The 22,772-nt window shown below is 36.6% G+C and overlaps 1 protein-coding gene across 2 annotated transcripts in view; it reads left to right on the top strand.

Annotated features, from left to right (window-relative positions):
* LOC150093525 (BPTF-associated chromatin complex component 1) overlaps positions 1-22,772 on the top strand; it is a 101,219-nt gene that overhangs the window by 67,315 nt on the left and 11,132 nt on the right. Inside the window, exons 3-4 of one of the 2 annotated variants that reach the window (XM_090413944.1) lie at positions 3,273-3,374; positions 14,549-14,706. In XM_090413944.1, coding sequence (XP_090270070.1) covers positions 3,273-3,374; positions 14,549-14,706 — 260 coding nt within the window. The remainder of the gene's footprint in view (positions 1-3,272; positions 3,375-14,548; positions 14,707-22,772) is intronic. The other variant, XM_090413945.1, reaches the window with a different exon arrangement.

Below are 22,772 nucleotides of genomic sequence, written 5' to 3'. Positions count from 1 at the left end.
AGAATCTCCACTACTTCTACATGTCAGTGTCCTCCGCATCATTCCCAGAAGCCTTTGTGTTGTCTTCACAATTTTGGCTATGTGTCCCCTAAATTTCAGATCCTTATCCACTATCACCCCCAGATCTCTTATTTCTTCCACCTCCAACAATATATTCTCAGCAAGCATAAATTCTGCATCCCATCTTTGTTTTCCAAATTTAAAACCTTACATTTTGCAACATTTAACTCTCATCCCTATTTTCATGCCCAATCACTCAATTTACTCAAGTCTTCTTGTAAGGCCACAACATCTTCACTACTCTTCATGGTTCGTCCCAACTTTGCATCATCTTCAAACAACTGAATATATCCATCTAAATCTTCATCAATATTGAGTGATGTTACTTTGGTCCACCTTTGATACGAGTTGCCTGGTGTTGTACTACCTGAACCCAGTCCTGAAGATATTTTTAGACGCAAACTTTGTTTGCTCACACTTGGATAAAGGATTAAACTAAATTTATTATAGTCTAACCAAGTGAAAAATAAACTTTCAGCATCTTTCTCTAAATCCAGGGTAATTTAATAAAAAGGTGGCACACCTTTTGGCAACTCCTATAGGTAAAGATGACCTCGCCATTGCTTCTGCCTGGTATCTCTACTTCTGGGCCTGGCTCCCACTGAAGAGACCTCAGTAAAGGTTCGAAACTAGTCTGGGTAGTGGCCATTCCCTTAATGCATAACATTATACATATCCACAAAGAGATGTGTTTTGCATTATGGGAGATAATGAGATAGGAGTGATGTTAGCTTAGTCCACCTTTGATACAAGTTGCCCGGTGTTGTACTACCTGACCCCAGTCCTGTAGATATTTTCAGGCGCAAACTTTGTTTGCTCACACTTGGATAAAGGATTAAACTAAATTTATTATACATTAATATACAAGTTAAACAGTAATGGCCGTAAAACAGACCTCTGAGGTACTCCACTAGTGACTTTCCTTTTCCTGGATGTTGCTCCCCATACACAACTTGTTGATACCTATCAGATAGCCAGTCTCCAATCCAATGCACTAATCTAATATCCAACCCCATCTGCTCAAGTTTGACTATCAATTTATCATGAGGTACTCTTTCAAAAGCCTTTGCGAAATCTAAGTATATTACTATGTATCCTTCTTCTCTGTCCAAGGAAGTAGTCACTTTATTGTAATAAGTAGATTACTAAAACATGACCTCCCTTTAGCCAATCCATGCTGTCCATCAAAGATAATACCATTGTTGTTATCCCAACTCTGGATCCTAGTTCTCACAAGCTTCTCCAACAACTTAACCAAAACACCTGACGCACAGATAGGCCTATAGTTTGATGCTTCAGTTCGATCACCTAATGTATGAAGTGGCACAATCTTGCCCTCCTTCCACTCCTTAGAACTTGACCGAGTGCAAGACTCGTATTAAAAAAGTATGTCAATGCTGGCACATTCCTTCAGAATACGTGGTGATATGTTATCAGGTCCACAGTCTTATTAACATCTAGTTTACTCAACTTCCCATACACCTCTTGCTCACTTACAGTTAATCTCTCCTCCCCATCATCAACTGCTCTCAATCTCTCCATGAAGTTAATTCACAAGATTGAAGGACCTTCATGAACTGCTTATTAAGTATCTCCACCACACATTCTGCAACAGCTGTCTTTATACCATTATCTCTAGTCATTGTCATTCTTTCTTTTGCTGGCTCCATTTCAAAAGAACTCCTTAGAATTGTTTTTGGCTTCATTAGCTAACTGCTGTTCATACCTCTCTTTAGCTACCCTCACCAACCAAGTCAACCCTCCTTGTCTGGTCTTTGTAGACCTCATGGAATTGGTTATGAGATGACCAAATCCAAGACCCTCAAGCCTCGTGTGCTCTCTGTTACATACTGTCTGAGGAAGTTATCCTTCAAAAACTCAAACTCGTTTTCTTTACTTCCAGTTGCTATCTCATCATTCTAGTCTATATTGCCATAATTAAATCACCCATAATGATCACCCTTTTCTTATTTGCTTGACTAATTTGATTATACATTTCATTATCAAGGCCATCCACATTACCTGGTCTATAACAACATCTACAGGGCCGGCTCTGCCGACGGTGCAAGACATGCATTTGCATGTGGCGGCATAGTTGGCATAAACTATACAAAAAATAATTGAGAAGGGGCAGCAAAATATGCTACTGCATGGGGCAGCAAAATTCCTTGGGGCAGCCCTGAACATCCAAGCAAGTATTTGATTCCATTCACCTCTATCTCACACCATACTGCCTCAAAACCACTAGCACTATTTCCCTCTTGCATCTCTACTTTGTATGGACATAACTCTTTCTCTATCATCAATAGCACTCCCCCTCTCTTTTTACCCCTTCTGTTGTCACGAAACACATCGTACCCTTCCATCTCTATTCCTGCCAGGATGTCATCCTCTTCCAACCATGTCTCACTTATTCTGACAGTCTTTGGGTGAACAGACGCAATTAGTGCAACCATTTCATCTGCCTTGTTTCTTATACTTCTAGCATTTGTATACAAACACAACAGCTCATTTTTGGATCTACAGCTAGTTCCACTGATACCAATCACTCGATGTGATCTCTTCATGCTCGACTGGGGCCATTTCCCTTTCTGCTTATTCGTTTTAGAACCCTTTTCAATTCCAACTGTTTCCTCTTTATTTGAAAGGTTCATCTGCAACCTGGCATCTAGGGATAGGACAGCTGAAAAACAGAACTCTAAATATATCCAAAAACACTCACTCAAAAAAAAAGTAGAAATGGACAATGAATGGACTAAAGAATTAAACCCCAGGCAGCAGCAATTGATGCAGTTCTACTTATTCAAGTATTTAATTAGTACTTTCATTATTTAATTTTTTTTTCTCTTTTTCTTTGACCTCACCAAAGGTCATGCCAGCGTCAACAGTTGGCAAAAGCAGTAATGCAGTAGCTTATTATAGTGTGTCATGATGCAGCTTGTATCCTAGATATCCTATACATACCATGATATAAAGATCAAACTATCAGGTGTTATTTTAGTAAAGTGCTCTAGAATGGGAATTTGTTTACATAATTCTACAATTTGAATGCTGATCACCATGTAACAGTGACAGAAAGGATCTGACTCTTTCAGTTATTTGTACTGTAAGAAAACTTATTATTGCATATTTCTGAAATTAGTATTTATATTGTTTTTCTGCAAGCTTTGTAGTAGGTAGCATTTGATTGTGGTAATGATTTCTTCTGTTAGTGGAAAATGGACTGATGAAGAAATTGAAATGCTGAGAACTGCTGTAAGACGCTTTGGAGATGATCTGAATAAAATCAGTGATCATATAAAGAGCAGGACAATGTAAGTGGAGTTCAAATTGCTTTTCAGTGAATTGCTAGGAATTTAAATTACAGAAAAAAAATGTTGGCCTGTACTGTATATATGATAGATGGAAATAATTTTTGAAAACACATCCTGTTATAAGTGGCCAAGGTGTCATGATTATTTGGCTTTTGTGTGGTATAATATCTGTTGAGAAGAAAAATGCTTACTTCTGTCATTTTGTTGGTAAAAGTACATGATCGATACCCTGCTTTCTAATAGCTTATACGCAAGCAAAACCACATGACCTGTGGATGGTACATTGGTGAAGTTATGGGAAGTGACATCGCTTGAGTGATCAGTGATCACCACCTGCAGAAGACTAGAAATCACTGCAATTATTTTGAAAATAAAAGCTCTCCAAAAAAGAAACAAACCAAACTGAAACAACAAAAAATTACTCATATTACACCTAAAAATGATACCTATAGACCTTAAAATCAACTATTATGTTTGTTTACAAATGCCAGAAGTATCAGATATAAGGGAGATAAATGGTTTCACTGATTGAGTTTACTCACCCCAAAATCATTGAATTTAGTGAAACATGGTTGAGTGATGATGATATCCTAATGGGAATAGAAATGGAAGGATACAGTATTTTTTGCGAGGATAGACAGGACAAGATGGGAGGAGGATTGCTGCTGATGATAGCAGGGGAATTATGTCCACATAAGATTGACATGAAAGAGGGAAATAGTGGCACTGGTTATGAGGTAGTGTGGTGTGAGGTGGTGGTTGACAGGAAGACATATTCATTGGAACATACTAAGGTGCAAACTTTGTTTGCTTACACTTGGATAAAGGATTAAATCAAGAATATAAAATTTTGGCATCTTTAATTTATATGTCTGTAAGGTGGTGGTTGTCCGCTCAGTTAGCCTAGTGGCTTTGCACTTCACAATCATATGCTTGGGGAAGGAGTGTCCTAGGTTCGATTCCTGTCAATGACGCGAGGAGCTTAAGGATCTTCCTCAGCCATAGCCAAGTTAGCCGGTCTTGGGCATAGAAAGCAGGGTTTTTCCCACCAGTTTATCCGGGGTTTTTCATCCTGCAAGCAGGCAAATCGGCCCCGTGAACACACACGGATTACAGTCATGAATACTACCCTTAGGGATGCAGCAAGGAGTGACGAACTGGCCGCATTAATTTCGTCATGAACCCCTCATTAGGGGACTCTACCTGTCCTAAAGGGATGGATGAGATCAATCAAAGTGGTGGTTGACAGGAAGACATATTTATTGAAACATACTAAGGCAAGTGATATGAAGTCACTAACTTCTATATACTAGTTGCCTTCTCCTGAAAATACTTCAGGTGCAAACTTTGTTTGCATACACTTCGATAAAGGATTAAGCCAAGAATATAAAATCTAGGCATCTTTAATTTATAGTATAACCAAGTGGAAAAACTTCCAACAACTATCTCTAATCCAGATTATGTTAATAAGGTGTGACACCTTTTGGCTACTAATATACGGAAATATCACTTCTGCATTACTTCGACCTTGGTATCACTTCTGGGTCTGGCTACCACTGATGAGACCTCATTAAAGGTCAAAATGGGTGTGGGTAGTGACCCTTCCCATAATGCATAGCATTATATGTAGGCTGTTCAATAAGTAATAAGACTATATTTATACAGAAAACAGATTACCTTTAATCGTCATTATTTACATGGTCTTTTTCGAAGTAACTACTGTGAGATGCGATACATTTGTCCCAACGTTCCGTCCACTTCTTAAACATGTGAGAGTCCATTTTTTGATAGTTCTTTCAAAACCGCCTCCGCAGCTTTTACACATGCTTTGTTGCTTTCGAAATGGCGGCCCCTTAGTGGTTTCTTGAGCTGAGTAAACAGCAAGAAATCTCATGGTGCGAGATCAGGACTGTATGGAGGGTGTGGTAGGATATCTGTGTTGTTCTTCTGCAAAACGTCCACTACATAACCAGCAATATGTGGCCTTGCATTATCGTGGTGCAATAAGAAGCAATTCTTCAGCAATGGACGCTTCCTTTTGACGTACTTGATGCGCTGCTGTGTTGATCATTGTCTCTGTGATGGACGTTGAAGGTCTTCCCTCACATTCAAGATCTTCCACATTTTGCCTTCCTTCCTTAAAAGTTTTATGCGAGCGAAAAACACTTGCCCTTGACATTGCTTCATCGTGGAAAGCTTCGCGTATCATGTCAAAAGTGTCCGATGCCAATTTTTGCAAACGCACACAAAATTTAATCGCATAACGCTGTTCCAAGGACTCTTCCATTTCGAAGACTGGTCACACCTCGTAGTCACGCCGATGAGCACTTGTGTTTAGTCACGTGACACCCTGGCACAACAGCCTGTATGCGCCATCTGTCAACCTCTTTTGTTAATACATACAGCAACATTTCTTTATTCCACAGAAATTAATATTATGATGAGTAGTTTCACCACAGTAAAATTAGCCTTATTACTTATTGAACAGCCCACGTACATATCCGTTAGGATATGTGTTTTGCATTATGGGATACTAAGCCAAGTGATCTGAAGTCACTAGCTTCTATATACGAGTTGCCCTGTCCTGAAAATACTGGAAAAGCACCAGTTCTTTGCATCATACCAAAGCATGGTACAAACGCAAATTTAAGGAAGCATGTGAGATTCTTATCAACCACCCCAGTCTGAACAATAACGATGGTCTAAACATCCCAAGCATATGGAAGGTACATATTCTTCCCACGGAACCTTTCTCCCCAAGAGTTAACTATAAACAGGACTATTAACTCTGTAGATGATCCAGAATCCTAAATCTAATATAACAATTGGAATGTTAAAAATAGGACATCATTGTTAGTGTAAGAAAACTATCTATATTAAAGAATGTTTCTCTTATGTTATCTTAAATGGAATTTAGCTTTGATGTAGTTTCTAAATAATTAATTTTTTTAAATTTATATATTATATTTTCACAAGAGGTCATGCTAGTAGAATAACCGTTGATCAAATCATTGTCTCTTTAGCATACTGTGTGAAATGTAACTCAGCTTGTCCCTGTCTATTTGTATATACTTCAGATGATGACCTTAATATGAAGGTTGAAACGTCAAGAAATTAAAATAGTTATTTATAACATGGTTGTAAAGTCCATAATTTCTAAAATGAATGGATATGTGTGACTAATCTACATTGTTAATGTTAGTTGTTTTAATACAGCTACTGTTGGAAGTGTTCACATTTTTTTGTACATTCTGTACATGTTTGACTTTCTGCCACAGTAATAACCACATTATTACGATATCACAATGTCGTGATATATTATCACGATAACCACAGTAATTAACTTTAATGAAATAAAGGTACAAATATATTACGAACTGAAATTAACTGTACATCATCAGTGTAGACAACAAGCAGTTCAAATGAATGGAAAACAAAGTATTATTCATTAATTAATATTAATTTCTAGCATGCGGCAACAGTTTTTAATTGGTAATCCACCGACTGTTATGTACTTTGTATTCCATTCCTTTGAACTGCTTGTTGTCTACACTGATGATGTACTGTTAATTTCAGTACGAAATATTTGTACCTTTATTTCATTAAAGTTAATTACTGTGTAATTTATTATTTATAGTTATGCCATAGGTATCTTTTAAAGATGTGTTGAAGTTTAATTGTTTTTGCAATAAATCTGAGTAAATCCCTTTATTGTAGTTATTATTATTATTAGCATCCAACCTCCATGGAGTCAGAGACTCATCGTGGGAGGTACACACTATTGCACACAATGCTCATCCAATCGTGCTTTAAACTGATTCAATGTGGCTACACTCACAGCACACTCAGGCAATGTATTCCACTCTCCATGCAAAGAACCTGATCTTCAGACCCTCATTATACAGTTTCCAGTGATGGCCTCTTGTTCTACCCCTTCTCCTATTCTATGAAAAATCCCTTCCTCCTATTCACAAGGCTCTGCAACTTACGTTCTCTCAATCTGTCCTGATACTCCACATTCCAATGAACTCTTGATATGATATGAGAGAGTTCATGATGCCATTGTATAAGACCTTGATCAAGGCTTATACAATGGCATCATGACCTCTCTATTTCTGCATGTCAGGGTCCTCCACATCATTACTGTTATCCAATGTGACATCTTCACAACTTGTGCAGTGTGACCCCTGAATTTCAGGTTCTTGTCCACCATCACTCCAAGATCTCTTGTCTCCTCTACATCCTTTAAAGTTTCCCCACCAAGTGTATGCTTTGCATCCCATCATTGGTCACCAAATCTCAGAATCTTACACTTTGCAACATTGAACTGACAGTTCCACTTACCTGTCTATTCAAGTCCTCTTGTAAGGCTATAACATCTGCTTGACTTTCATCGCTCTCCTCAGTTTTGCATCATCTGCATCTGTTAAACCCATCCCAATATTATTAACATACAAATTGGACAAGGTCTCAAAACTGACCCCTGCAGTATACCACTAGTAACCTTTCTTTTTCGGGATACTGCACCCCCATATACAACTGTTTAAATTTATTTAACAGCTTGTCGTGTAGCAGTCTATCAAAAGCTTTTGCAAAATCCAAGTACACTACTGTATATGCATCTCCCTTGTCCAAGGTATTTTTCACCTTGTTATAGTACATAAGTGAGTTAGTGAAATGTGATATCCCTTTAACAAACCCATGCTGATAACCACAGAGAATACTGCTGTTATCAACCCATTTCTGTATCCTTCTTCTCACCAATCTCTCCATTACCTTCAGCACAACTCCAGATATACAGATTAGCCTATAATTTGAAGCTGCATCCTTATCACCTTTATGGTGCTGGATGGTATTTCACCGCGAGTTTTGAGAGAATGTGCCATGGAACTGACAGAGCCTTTGACCTGGCTTTTCAGTGAAAGTCTGACTGCAGGAAAGGTGCTGCTGGAATGGAAGGAAGGTAAGATAGTGCCATTGCATAAGGGTGGTAGCAGACTGGAAGTGTCTAATTATAGGCTAGTTTGTGTGTCATCAGTAGTTAGTTAGATCTTGGAGAAAGTAGTGAAGGACCTTATACAGCATTGGGCAGATGAGGGTAATGTTATCTGTGAGAGTCAACATGGATTTGTGAAGGGGGTGCTCTTGTTTTAACAATATGCTAGCCTTTTATAATAAAGTTACAAGAGCATTAGATGAGGGAAAGGCATATACTGCCATTTTCTTAGACTTAGCAAAGGCATTTGAGAGGGCCACATGATAAGCTGATATTTAAGTTGCAGCACATGGGTCTGGATGTCAGATTGGTCAACTGGATTCAGGATTGGCTGTCTGATAGGTATCAGAGAGTTGTGTATGGTGGGGCAGTTTCAAGGAAGCAGAAGGTTACAAGTGGGGTAGAACAGGGCTCAGTACTGGAACCTATATTATTTAACCTTTATATCAATGACATTGTCCGTGGATTGCAAGGGGATATTCAGTTGTTTGCGGATGATCCGAAGCTTGGAAGGATTATTAGTAATAGTGCAGATGCGGCAGCACTGCAAGAGGATTTGAATAAGCTAAATAGATTGGCAAATGAATGGGGGTGTCAGTTTAATGCAGCAAATTGTAAGGTCTTGAGGTTTGGGAAACATCGATGGGACATTGCATACTCTTTGGGAGGAGTTATACTGGAGGAAGTAGAGGAGACAAGAGATCTGGGGTTGATGATTAATAGAAACCTGAAATTTAGTGGACATATTGCAAAGGTGGTGAAGGTGACACAGAGGATTGCTGCAATAATGAGAAAGACACTGACCTGCAGAGATAAAACAGTTATCATTCCGTTGTATAAGACCCTGATCACACCACATTTGGACTATTGTTCTCAGATTTGGTCTCCAGGATTTGAAGGGGATAAATTAACTATGGAAAGGGTACAAAGGCAGATAACAAAGATGGTTTCAGGACTGTATAATGATAGTTATGATGATCGGCTGAGAGAATGTGGACTGCAGAGTTTGGGGGGATAGAAGGAGGAGAGGTGATATGATTGAGACTTTTGAACTGTTGAGAGGTGGTTATAGGTTTGACACTGGGGAGTTCTTTCACTTGGTTGAACAGCGGGAGTGAGTGATGACAAGAGGCCATCTCTGGAAGTTACGAAAGGAAACTGTGAGCAAGAGGGTGCGGAGTGGTTTCTATGCATGGAAATGTTGAGCCATGGAATGCATTGCCTGATGGAGTGATGAGAGCGAGAACGGTCAGTGCATTTAAGGAGTGGTATGATAGACTTTGTGTTTCTTAGGGGAGGGGGGCCTCCCCTCGATGAGTCTTGATAGACTTTGTGTTTCTCTGGATCTCCTACGATGATTCTTTTGACTCCATGGAGGCCTGAATAATAATAATAATAATTTGCCATCTTTACTGAAAATTGTACCTAAAGTAGCTGGCATGTTTTTTTTTTTTTTTTTTTTCCCCTTTGTTTCATAAGTTCTCCATTGAGAATTATTATTATTATACATGGGCATCTCAAGATTGAACTTCACATATGACATGTGCCTGCCTGCTAATTTTCATACTGAACTGATTCGAGTAGTTATTTAATTTAGTTAAAGTACTCTTTGAACACTTGTAGTAGTTTCATTTAGGCACTCTCTCTGATTTTGATATTAGATTTGATGGTTCTTCCCTTTTCAAGTAGATGTTTTACAAATGCTGATAGAGCATTCATCCTTGCTTTTTATCTGATTTTACATCAGGCCATCTTCTTTTATGTCCTTCAGTTCTAATTGCTGATTTACTCAAGTATAGGCTGTATATGTCAGTCTAGTTGGCCGGTGGTTTCTGTGGTTGTGAATATCTAGGTGAATATGCCCTATCCTGCTTACTGAAGGGCTTGAACTTTTTAGACACTTGAAAATTTTTTTAAATTTTAAAAAAAAATTTTAAATTATATTTTTTAAAATATAATTTTAAAAAATTACTACAAGTGTTCAAAGACTACTTTAACTAAATTAAATGACTACTCAAATCAATATTATTATTCAAAAATAATTTTAAAAAAAGTTAGCCTGCCCATGAGTGGAAGAAGGGTAAGATGGTGTCATTGCATAAAGATGGTAGCAGACTGGTGTCAAACTATAGACCAGTTTGTATTTCATCAGTAGTTGTTAAGATTTTGGATAAATTGGGGAGGGATCATTTATAGTGTTGGATAAATGAGGGTAATGTTATCTGTGATAGTCAGCATGGATTTGTTAAGGGGTGCTCTTGTTTTAATAATATGACTACCTTTTATAATAGAAGAAGGTTACAAGTGGGGTCCCACAGGTCTCAGTACTGGGACATGTATTGTTTAATCTCTATCAATGATGTTGTCAGTGAATTGCAAGGGGATATATTCAGTTGTTTGCAGATGATGTGACGCTGGAAAGGGTTATTAGTAATAGTGCAGATGTGGTAGTCCTGCAAGAGCATTTGAATAAACAGGATAGATGGGCAACTGAATGTGAGTATCAGTTTAATTCAGCTAAATTTAAAGTCTTGAAGTTTTGGATACATCGATGGAAAGCTACATAGTTTTTTGGAGGAACTGTACTGGAGGAAGCAGGGAAGGAAAAGGGATCTGGGGGTGGCGATGGATAAAAACCTGAATTTCAGTGAACATATTGCAAAGGTGGTGAAGGTAACCCAGAGGATTGCTGTAATACTGAGGACACTAGCATGCAGAGATAAGAGTTATCATTTCATTGTATAAAGCTCTGATCAGACCACACCTGGACTATTGAGTTCAAATTGGGTCCCCAGGATTTGAAGGGAGAGACAGATAACAAAGATGATATCATGACTGTACAATGTTAGTTATGAGGATAGGCTGAGGAAATGTGGACTGAAGAGTTTGGTAGATAGGAGGGGAGATAATATGATTGCAACTTTTAGCCTGTTGAGAGAGTTACAGGGTTGACACTGAGGAGTTCTTTCATTTTGTGAAACAAGAGGAAAGAGTGAGAACAAGAGGTTATTCCTGAAATTTGTGAAAGGAAGTTGGTAGCAAGAGGGTTAGGAGTGTTTTATTTGCATGGAGAGTGGTGAGAACATGGATTAGGGATTAGCCTCCCACGATAAGTCTTCGACTCCATGGAGACCTGAATCATAATAATATTAATATACTATAGGTTGACTACCTTTTGTGGATGGGAATCACATTATATATGTGTTATGTATTATTTGTTTACATGTGGAATTGTATATATATTTTTTAATTTTTAATATACAAACCCTCACACACACATGAGAAATCACAAACCTTATAACAGCATCTGCTGTTACAGATTTTTAACCTGTAGATAAGTTTATGACCTGTAGGTTAGATGAATTTTTTTAACAAAATTTATAAATCATTTGAAGATCATATTATAATAACAATATATTTCAAGTTTTTACATCTCTGTTTTCAATATATATATATATATATATATATATATATATATTATTAAAAAGTTTTAATGACTGATACCGAGAGATAAAGAGATGACATGGTATATTTGAAAAGATACTACTAGTTTACTAGTTTCATTGAATTGATCAACATCTTCAGGTATCACAATCAAAGAAATATATAAAAAATTACAGAGACTTAAAATTGCATTAACAGAACAAATACAAAAGATAGTAGCGTGTTTGAAAACAAAATGCGAGCTTGAGTTCCAAATAAACATAGGCTACATGCTGTCACGAGTGCGCCAATACTGAACAGAGGCAACGTGTGTGTCAAAGAGATTGAAATTTAGGCTGATGTTGATATGGGAAGAATCTAAAGAAATTTCTCTAGATTCGACAATCTTTCTCTCGAGCTCATCATAGCACACATGGATGTTAGAAGTATGAGTCCAGTTTACAATGTGTTGGCGGCCTTCGTCTGAGTTAACTGAAAAGAGAATGTGGCTAGAGAGAGTGCTGGCTCTAGTCCTGTTGTAGGAGATATCTCTACAGTGTTCTTCCAAACGTAGAAGGATGGATTTAGCAGTCTGGCCATAGTATAGCTCTCCACAATCACATAAAATCTTTTACACTCCTGGAAACTGAGTTGGAAGATGTTTCTCTTTAGGTTTACTAAGTATTGAACGAAGTTTTGGAAGCATAGTAAAGCAAGTTCTGAAGTTAAACTTCTTGAGAATTTTTGCCAGTTTTGGTGAAAGAGAGCTGATGTAAGGCAAAGAGATGAAGGCTCTGGGGGAAGAGGGATCTTCAGAAGTAGTTGAGTGACTGGGGGAAAGAAATTTGTCAATTTTATTAGGAAGAAAACCATTATTAATAAAAGTTTTTTTAAGAAAAAGGAGTTAATTTTCAATTTCTGCTTCTTCTGTAAGTAAAGATTTGACTCAGTGAGCTAAGGTGGAAATAATACCAAATTTTTGTGGGGGGGGGGGGGGGTAGTGATGGGAGGAAGCATGAAGGTATCTATCAGTATGAGTAGGTTTTCTAAAAATTGAGATTTTAATACTCTCAGCACATCTGGTAAGTTTCAGGTTTAGAAAGGGGAGGCAGTCATCGGATTCCAGTTCGAAGATAAAAGAGATTTTTTCATGACACTTGTTTAGGTGGTCTAAAAATAAATTGAGGTTGTTGACACCATCTTCCCAGATGAAGAAAATATCAATATGATGATACCAAAATTCTGGTTTAAGGGGTAAGGAGTTAATAGCTTTTTCTTCAGAATCGTTGAGAAATATATCTGCGAGAATCAGAGAGAGTGGACTGCCCATGGCCAGACCTGAGTTTTGTAAGTAGATCTTATTGTCATATTTGAAGTATCCTGACTTTATGCAATGGGAGAGTAAAGTAAATAGTTTTTTTGGATAATTTGTTCTTGAGAAGATCAAGGACATCTTGAGCAGGCACATTTGTAAAGAGAGAAACAATATATTGTTTTTCTCTTTATATATTGTCAACAATCTCAATTTATTTTTAGACCACCTAAACAAGTGTCATTAAAAAATCTCTTTTACCTTCGAACTGGAATCCGATGACTGCCTCCCCTTTCTAGACCTGAAACTTTCCAGATGTGCTGAGAGTATTAAAATCTCAATTTTTAGAAAACCTACTCATACTGATAGATACCTTCATGCTTCCTCCCATCACTACCCTCACAAAACTTTGGTATTATTTCCACCTTAGCTCACCAAGCCAAATCTTTACTTACAGAAGAAGCAAAAATTGGAAATGAACTCCTTTTTTTAAAAAAAAACTTTTATTAATAATGGTTTCTCTCCTAATAAAATTGACAAATTTCTTTCCCCCAGTCACTCAACTACTTCTGAAAATCCCTATTCCCCCAGAGCCTTCATCTCTTTGCCTTACATCAGCTCTTTCACCGAAACTGGCAAAAATTCTCAAGAAGTTTAACTTCAGAACTTGCTTTACTACACTCCCAAAACTTCGTTCAATACTTAGTAAACCTAAAGAGAAACATCTTCCAACTCAGTTTCCAGGAGTGTACAAGATTTTATGTGATTGTGGAAAGCCTCACTATGGCCAGACTGCTAAATCCATCCTTCTACGTTTGGAAGAACACTGCAGAGATATCTCCTACAACAGGACTAGAGCCGTTCTCTTTTCAGTTAACTCAGACGAAGGCCACCAACACATTGTGAACTGGACTCAAACTTCTAACATCCATGTGTGCTATGATGAGCTCGAGAGAAAGATTGTCGAATCTAGAGAAATTTCTCTAGATTCTTCTCATATCAACATCAGCCTAAATTTCAATCTCTCTGACACACACGTTGCCTCTGTTCAGTATTGGCGCACTCGTGATAGCGCGTAGTCTACGTTTATTTGGAACTCAAGCTCGCATTTTGTTTTCAAACATGCTACTATCTTTTGTATTTGTTCTGTTAATGCAATTTTAAGTCTTTGTAATTTTTTATATATTTCTTTGATTGTGATATCTGAAGATGTTGATCAATTCAACGAAACTAGTAGTATCTTTTCAAATATACCATGTCATCTCTTTATCTCTCGGTGTCAGTCATTAAAACTTTTTAATAATATTTCCCACTGAGTGAATTATAATAATAATATATATATATATATATATATATATATGTATGTATGTATGTATGTATGTATGTATTTTTTTTTTAACTGAAATAAACCAGTAGTCTTATCAAGTATATTCATTCTCTTAGTACTCAGATAAAAAACAGTATGAAGAGGAAATCATTTGAAGATGCTGGAATACCTTTGAAAAAGCAGCATGTTGTTACAATTAAAACTCCAGTGCAAGAAACAGCACGTTCTATAGCAGCAAGTATTATGTCACAGTCTTCAAGTGCAAAGAATGCAGGTAATATTTATAAAGTTCAGAAATATTTTTTCAAGTTAATATGCATCATAACATTGTTTAAATCATATACAAAGATGTTCTTTTATTCTGGACTCTACTATAATGCTCCATGCTTTCTTTACAAAAATAAGCTCCTTAACTTCCTCATTTTACTATTTTGGTAATAGAATAACTAAGATATCTGATAGCTTGCTAGGTAATTTCTGTATGTGTAAGAAAATAAAAGGATTGGTTTAATAATGGTTGTAGCTCTGTCTTTGTATTAATTAAGAAAAGATTATTAAAAGCAATAATTGCCATTTATTTAATTATATATTAACATAAATTATAGTGTCGAAAATTTCATCTGATGTTCATTGTTTTCTTTTCTCAATTTGGTGAGCACTTGCTCAAGAGGGAGATGGGTAATTTTCTTATGTGAAAAATGCACAATTACTGACAAATGGTCATCTTTCACTACACTTAGATGATTTTCTGCTATAGATTTTTTTTAAAGTTAGCAACAGAACTTTGTACAGAACATATTACTCTTGTTTGTTATTATAATAAGTGTTTCTTAAAATAGTGGTATTACTCTTTCAGTGAACCTGCTGAAAGAGGTACAAACACAGGTAAGAAGAAAACTATCATGGAAAGTGTGGGAGAGGTGGTGGTGGAGGAGGGGGGGGGGGAATAAGCAGGCCAAAGGAAATCCCAAACAGTCCTTTAGCTACATGGCAAGTAAAAGAAAGAATCATTATGGTAGGATTGGATGCTCATGGTAGTAAGGGATGACAAAAGCAAAGTAATAGTTATATTAGAGATTACTTAGCAAGGATGTATTGTCAGCTAGTGAGATATTGCAATGAGAAATGGGACTTGTGTAAGAATAGAGATAGATGAACTGAAGGCACTTAGGATACTACAGGATCTCAGTCTGAATACTACTGCAGAATTGAATTGAATATTGGTCTGTGTATTATGAGAAGGTGCAAGAATTATACATTCTGGTCTCCTTGTAAGTCTCAGCTCTGGCATGCTCCCAAAGAAGTAGAAAGTGAACCAAATAGTCTGATTACACAAAGGAGACTCCAAGACGGAGGTAACAAATTATAGACTGATCAATATCTTATGAATGGTGGTAAAAGTATTGGGAAAGTTGGTTAAGAACTGTATTCAGGCATGTGATACTCTGAGATTGGAGGATGGGGTGGAGGGAAAGGGCATTATGACATTTATGTAACAGTTCCATGTGGTATCCTATCGCATTCCTTTGCAAAATTCAGTAGTCCTTGCCTTTTAATAATCTTCTCACTTTTTACTATAAAGTGACATTCAGTTATTTAATGGAAAAGGCTATAGCCTGCTGGATTTGCAAAGGTATTTGATAGGATACCACATGGAACTCTGTTACATGAATTGCAGCAAATGGTGTGGATATAAAGAAGTTTGTGACATATAAGAGTATAGCTGGTGGATAGAAGAAGCTAACAAGTAGTATATGGTACAGAAGAATCCAAGAGAAAATAGCATTACCACATGGTTTTATGTATTAATTTTTATACTGATAATATTTGGAGTGGGAGGGTAGCTCTTTGTTTGCTGATGCAAAACTAGGAGGATAGGCAAGAATTAATAACTGATATAGAAATCCTACAAGGTGATTTAGACTGTGGACAAAGGATAATGACTGTCATTTTGATGTAGCAAAATGCATAAAGTTATGATGTTCGGGATGAAAAGATTGATGAAAATAGACTGCAAAAAATTGACAAAGCTAGAGATTCGGGAGTTGATAGTGGACCAGAAATTTAAGCTCAGAGAACATATTGCAGTAGTGGACAAAATATCTCAAAGTATCTCTTGGATGTTAACTCACAGGTAGGAATAATAACAGGGACGTTATTATTCCTCTCCATACGACTAATATTGTTCCATTTGGACTATCATGCATAGATTTAGGGTCCCTTGGTTTCTTAGAGATGTGGAAGTATTGTAGAGGATTTTGAGGAAAGTGACCAAAATGCTGACTGTAGAGTGCATTGCTCCCTTTGAGGATAAATTGAAGATTTGTGGGTTACAAATATAAGTTATCAGCAGTAATGAGGAGATATGATAGAAACAAGTAACTTTATATTAACAGTATTTTATAAAATAATGCTGAAGAAATTTTCCAGTACACATCAGAGCCAGAGAGGCAGGCGACAAGAAAGAGAGAAAGAAAGGGTCACACCCTTCACGTTGTGTAAGCATGTGATTAACAGGTTCACAAGGATTAAGTTTTCTCCTTTTGTATAAAAATTGGGGCAATTTTTAATATATGGCATATGCAAAGAAAGGATCATCTCTGAAAGCTGAAAAAAAATTATCACTAAGGCTGTGAGTGAGGCAGGTTATGAATGCTTCATTGCATAAAATCAAGAAGCATTGTGATAAAAAAATGACAATATTCAAAGTAAAATTGTAAGTTTCTTACTAATTAATATTTGTTAAGAGATCAGAATGATTCTTTCCATTTTTATTGTTAATACTAACAGCTAGGTTTGAATTATTATTATTATTATTCGTGACACCTCCAAGGAGTCCAAAGACTCATCACGGGAGGACATCTACTGTACAAATCTCCATCTCCACTACTACACAGAACCTCTACTACCAATCACCTACATCAACACCATCTACTGCCCACAGCCACTACCACCACAGCTAGTATTTTTTTGTCTGTAAATTGCGTGTGTTCTGAAGGGTCGATTTGTCTGTATGCGGGATGAAAACCTGTTTCCGGGAGAAAAAACCCTGCTATCTCCGTATGAGATCGGTTAACTCACCTTCGATTGAAAAAGTCCATATAAAGATTCTACTATATTCAGCATGAAACTCTTTGATTCCGATCTTTGAGTTTCTTATTCAGTTTTGAAACAATGTGGGATTTAATATCCCCTTAATTTAAATAATCCATATAAAGATTCCTCCCGTCATGGTGAGAATCAAACTTAGGCCTTTTCTAATCGAAGGGCGCAACGTACTGTCGTTCTTCCAATTGTGCTACGGAGGCATTGACTTGCACAACAGTTGGCTAACAATTCCAGGATAAGCACTGCATGACAGATGTGAAATAAATCCCCATTTTCTTTTCACCCACTATAATTGGAATGTTTTTATTAGTTAGCAAACTGATTAAGAGTGTTAATTCTTTCTTTTCCTTGCTATAACTGGAATTTTTATTAGCAAAATGATAATATAATTTTTTCTTAACTTGATCAAATTTGATATTCATGATCAGCCACAGATGTTTTGAAACAATGTGGGATTTAATATCCCCTTAATTTAAATAATCCATATAAAGATTCCTCCTGTCATGATGAGAATCAAACTTAGGCCTTTTCTAATCGAAGGGCGCAACGTACTGTCGTTCTTCCAATTGTGCTACGGAGGCATTGACTTGCACAACAGTTGGCTAACAATTCCAGGATAAGCACTGCATGACAGATGTGAAATAAATCCCCATTTTCTTTTCACCCACTATAATTGGAATGTTTTTATTAGTTAGCAAACTGATTAAGAGTGTTAATTCTTTCTTTTCCTTGCTATAACTGGAATTTTTATTAGCAAAATGATAATATAATTTTTTCTTAACTTGATCAAATTTGATATTCATGATCAGCCACAGATGTTTTGAAACAATGTGGGATTTAATATCCCCTTAATTTAAATAATCCATATAAAGATTCCTCCTGTCATGATGAGAATCAAACTTAGGCCTTTTCTAATCGAAGGGCGCAACGTACTGTCGTTCTTCCAATTGTGCTACGGAGGCATTGACTTGCACAACAGTTGGCTAACAATTCCAGGATAAGCACTGCATGACAGATGTGAAATAAATCCCCATTTTCTTTTCACCCACTATAATTGGAATGTTTTTATTAGTTAGCAAACTGATTAAGAGTGTTAATTCTTTCTTTTCCTTGCTATAACTGGAATTTTTATTAGCAAAATGATAATATAATTTTTTCTTAACTTGATCAAATTTGATATTCATGATCAGCCACAGATGTAATTTTGATATAGTATTCCTTTATAGTGACACCATTCATTATCACAGTAGTGGAATCTAGCTGCTTTTTTTGTATGCCAGTAAACTTTTTTTCCCTCAGTTTTACAATTAAAATGTCAAACCAAAATAATTAGCAAAACAAGGGTTCTCTGCCAGGTTGGCAAGAAAAAGACCAAGGTATAGGTTGATTGACACAAGAAAAGGTGCCTTAGAAGATAGAAATATAAGATAACGTTGGAGTCTTAATTTGGAGGAAAATTGTAGATAGGAAGTTAGTAATGATGTACATCTTTCTTGCAGTATCATGTCCTGTGCACCCCTTAAGGGTACATGTCAGGAATATGATGATGAACCAAAATAATAATTTTAATAATCATCCTAAGTAGTAAATTTCATGAAGCTACAAAATAATTTTATCATTTTATTAATAAAAACAGTCCAGTTATAGTATGGAAAAGAGAAAGTAACATTTCGAATCATTTTGCTAATAAAAATATTACAAATATAGGGGAAAAGGATGGACGGGAAATATTATTACAAATCATTTCAAATCATTTTGCAAATAAAAATTTAATTATTATTATGGGGTGAAAAAGAAGAATCTTTCATCAAGAAGTCATGAATCTGGTAATAGTTAACAAAACTGCAATCTATGCTCTACAGTTTTTTTTTTTTGTATTGTTGTTTGTTTTATCCTCACAAGCGAGAGATACAAGAACTTATAGCACATCACTGCTGTGTGAGAGATAAGGAAGGAAAGGAGGCTTTACAGATAATCTTGTTTTAGTGAATATTAGTGATTTTGGTAATTATTTTTGCTTTTATTTTATATTCTTTAAAGTTGTGTGTTTGTGAAATTTAATATGTGATATTGTTCAGAAAGCATTATATTCGTAGCACCCATGCATAGAAGGAAGATGTCAGCCAAGGCTTCCTTGTTCACTGAGTTCAGCATGAGGGATTTCGTATGATGTAATGTGTATTACATCATCTACTCATTACTAAGAGTGAATGGTTTATGGTACAAAGTGAGATTGGAGAGAGTGTTGTATTTTGTGTGCAAGTGCAAGAAATGTTAGCAGTGTGGAAAGCAGGAGAATGAAGCAGCTGATATTAACGATGTAAGGCAATATAGCAAAGGTGTTAATAGAGAATGTGGAAGGAGTGAACGATAGTGTGAAATATGAATGAAAGTATGAAAGAAGTGACTGTGAAAGTAATATGAATTGAGGTGACAGTAAGGAGACATACCAATCAATTATTAGGGAGAATTCAACTATGAGGACATAGATTGGAGGGAGAAAAGGGGAATGGCAGGATAGAAGTGGAATTTATACATCAGTAAAGTGAATGAGAAAAGTATGAAAGTATAAGAAACTTGGAGTAAGGTGAAGGTATCATATGAAGATTTGATGATAAGAGATGTACTTAATGAGGAAGTGAAGGAAAGCATGTTTCTCAAGTGTGAAGATTAAGAATGTTAGTGAAGATGTTTGCAGAGGAGAAGAGTGAAAGAATTGATTGTTTTGTGAAATGCAATCAAGTGTGGGTTCAGCCCACACTTGACTGCATACTCCCCTCCCCTTCCTAATACTGTTCCCCTCCCCCTGTTTGAGGCTGTCTGGTGCAAGATAGAAGTCAATAGGATAAAGTATATTGTGGGTTGCTGCTCAAGACAAGGTCCACAAGAAGATGTGGATGCCATGCCATTCATCAGCAGATTAGCACAATGAGTACAGACCGAACAATTATTATGGGAGAATTCATCTATGGGGACATAGATTGGAGGGAGAAAAGGGGAATGGCAGGATGGAAGTGGAATTTATACAGTTGCTATGGTATAATTACCTGAAACAGCATGTCATGGGGGGGGGGGGGAGACAAGGTTTCAATGGTGCTGGATCAGGCAATAATAGTAGAAGATGTAACCAATAGACACTCTGCCTCCAATCAGGGAAAGTGACCATGCAGTCTTGCTCTGGGAGGTTGCTAAATAAGTGGAATTCTCTATCAGGAATGGGTTTATGTTGAACTATAAAGCTGGTAATTATGACAAACTTAGGAGACATTTTAGAGCATTGCCATGACTTGAAAAGCTGCAAGGAACACATTTCAGTCATGCATGGGAAGTGTTCAGGGATTGTTTGAGAGAAGCAGTATCAGGCTGCATACCCATGGTCAGAAAGATAAACCAAGTGGATGAGCAGACATAAAGCAAGACCTGCAAAAAAAGAGAAAACATTGTGGACAGATCATAAAGAAAAGATGATCAGCATACTTGTGAATAGCACAAAGTACAGACAAGAAGGGTGACTAGTATGGTAAGAAAGGCCAAATCTAATTATGAGAGAAAATTAGTTAAGTGGGCCATAGTAAATCCAAAAGAGTTTTTCATACATACATAGCTAGTAAGGGAAGGATAACTTTAATCAACAGTGATGATGGAAAGGTCACAGAAACAAAAGAGATAGTTGAGTTGCTGAGCGATCACTTTGCATCACCCAGATGGATATTTTGTAGTTGCTGATGTGAGGGTGACTAATGACAGAATTGAGGTGAATGAACAGGAGGCATTCATCATATTGAAAATTATCAGCATCACCATTTTTTCTGATATGCCACGGTTGTAGGATCTACATCCATGGCACATCAGAAAAAAATTGCCAGGTCCTTAAAGTACAACCTCCACTCAGCGTTTTTAAGCCCCACTGTAAACTTGCTACCCTTATTCATTCTACCAAAGATCAGCTCCCTCCTCTCTCAGTGCCTGGAATGTATAAAGTATCCTGTTCCTACAAGCTGACTTACTTCAGACAGACAGGTAGATCAGCAATCACGACTATGGTCAATCTGACCTTGCAGACCATGTTTTGGATACAATCCATAGGATCTCCTAGAGGTAAAAAACTACCATGCTCCACCATAGTAAATTCAAAAAAGAAAGATTGTTTTTAAAATTTGTGGCGGCATTCAAAAATCAACCGAATTTAAATAAATACAGTTGCATAGAATTTCCCAAAATTTGGGAAACATTAATTATCAGAGATCCCATTTTGCATCCTAAGCCACCTACAAATGCCCATTGAGGGCACACCACCTAGATAGGACTTTAGAGTCACCCACGTGTTTCACTTAGTATTGTATTATAATTGAGTGTGTTGTTACAAAAGTTATTTATAATCCCTGAAGATGTCTCAGTGACTGAGATGAAATATTGGAAGCATTAAAATTAGTTTTAATCTTTTCCTAGTGCTGTAAATATTCCATTAAACCTCCAACATGATATCCTCACAGCACTTAGCCTTAACATGCAGATACCATTACTTTTTCTTTAATCGGTCTGTTCCTTTAAATTAGTTATAATCAGGACTGCAGAAATACTACTTAGATTATCCTTTCCTTCATGCTTACATGGTAATTAGAATACATCATGAAAATTATGGAAACAACTACCGTGTTAGAGTAAAATTTTAGTTTAATATAAACCAAAATAAACACTTGATGTTTTGGGTTTCACATTAAGGTCATCTGGAGTATACACATGTATATAAAGAAACAAGCTGCACTACAATCTACATGATATGCTAAAGTTACTGACCAACCGTTACAACTATTGGCCTGTCCTCTGGTGGAAAAAAAAACTTTACTACATCAAAGCTCGAGTCCTGTTATTATTATTATCTATTAAGTTACAAAAGTAAATTAGGGTGATGAGCAACATGGTCACAAAAGAAGTAAAAAAAAAAATTATTATTTTTTTCTTTTTTGTGAACATGTTGCTCTCCAACCTAATTTATTATTATTATTATTATGTGACACCTCCAGGGAGTCCAAGGACTCATCGTGGAAGGGCACGCTACTCTACTTTGCTAAACATATCTCATCCTCTCCGCTACTACTTAATTCTCCAACTACTACCATCTATTGCCCATCAGCATCAACAACAGTATTTTTTGTCTGTAAATTGCATGTGCTCTGAAGGGTCAGTTTGTCTGTACGTGGGATGAAAAACCCGAGTTTCTGGGGGAGGAAA

This window comes from Typopeltis vanoorti, chromosome 24 (assembly GCF_054136105.1).
Source record: "Typopeltis vanoorti isolate ZY-2024b chromosome 24, IOZ_Tvanoo_1.0, whole genome shotgun sequence".
NCBI lineage: Eukaryota > Metazoa > Arthropoda > Arachnida > Uropygi > Thelyphonidae > Typopeltis > Typopeltis vanoorti.
Note: the sequence above shows the minus strand (reverse complement) of the source record. Positions and strands in the feature narration are given on the sequence as shown.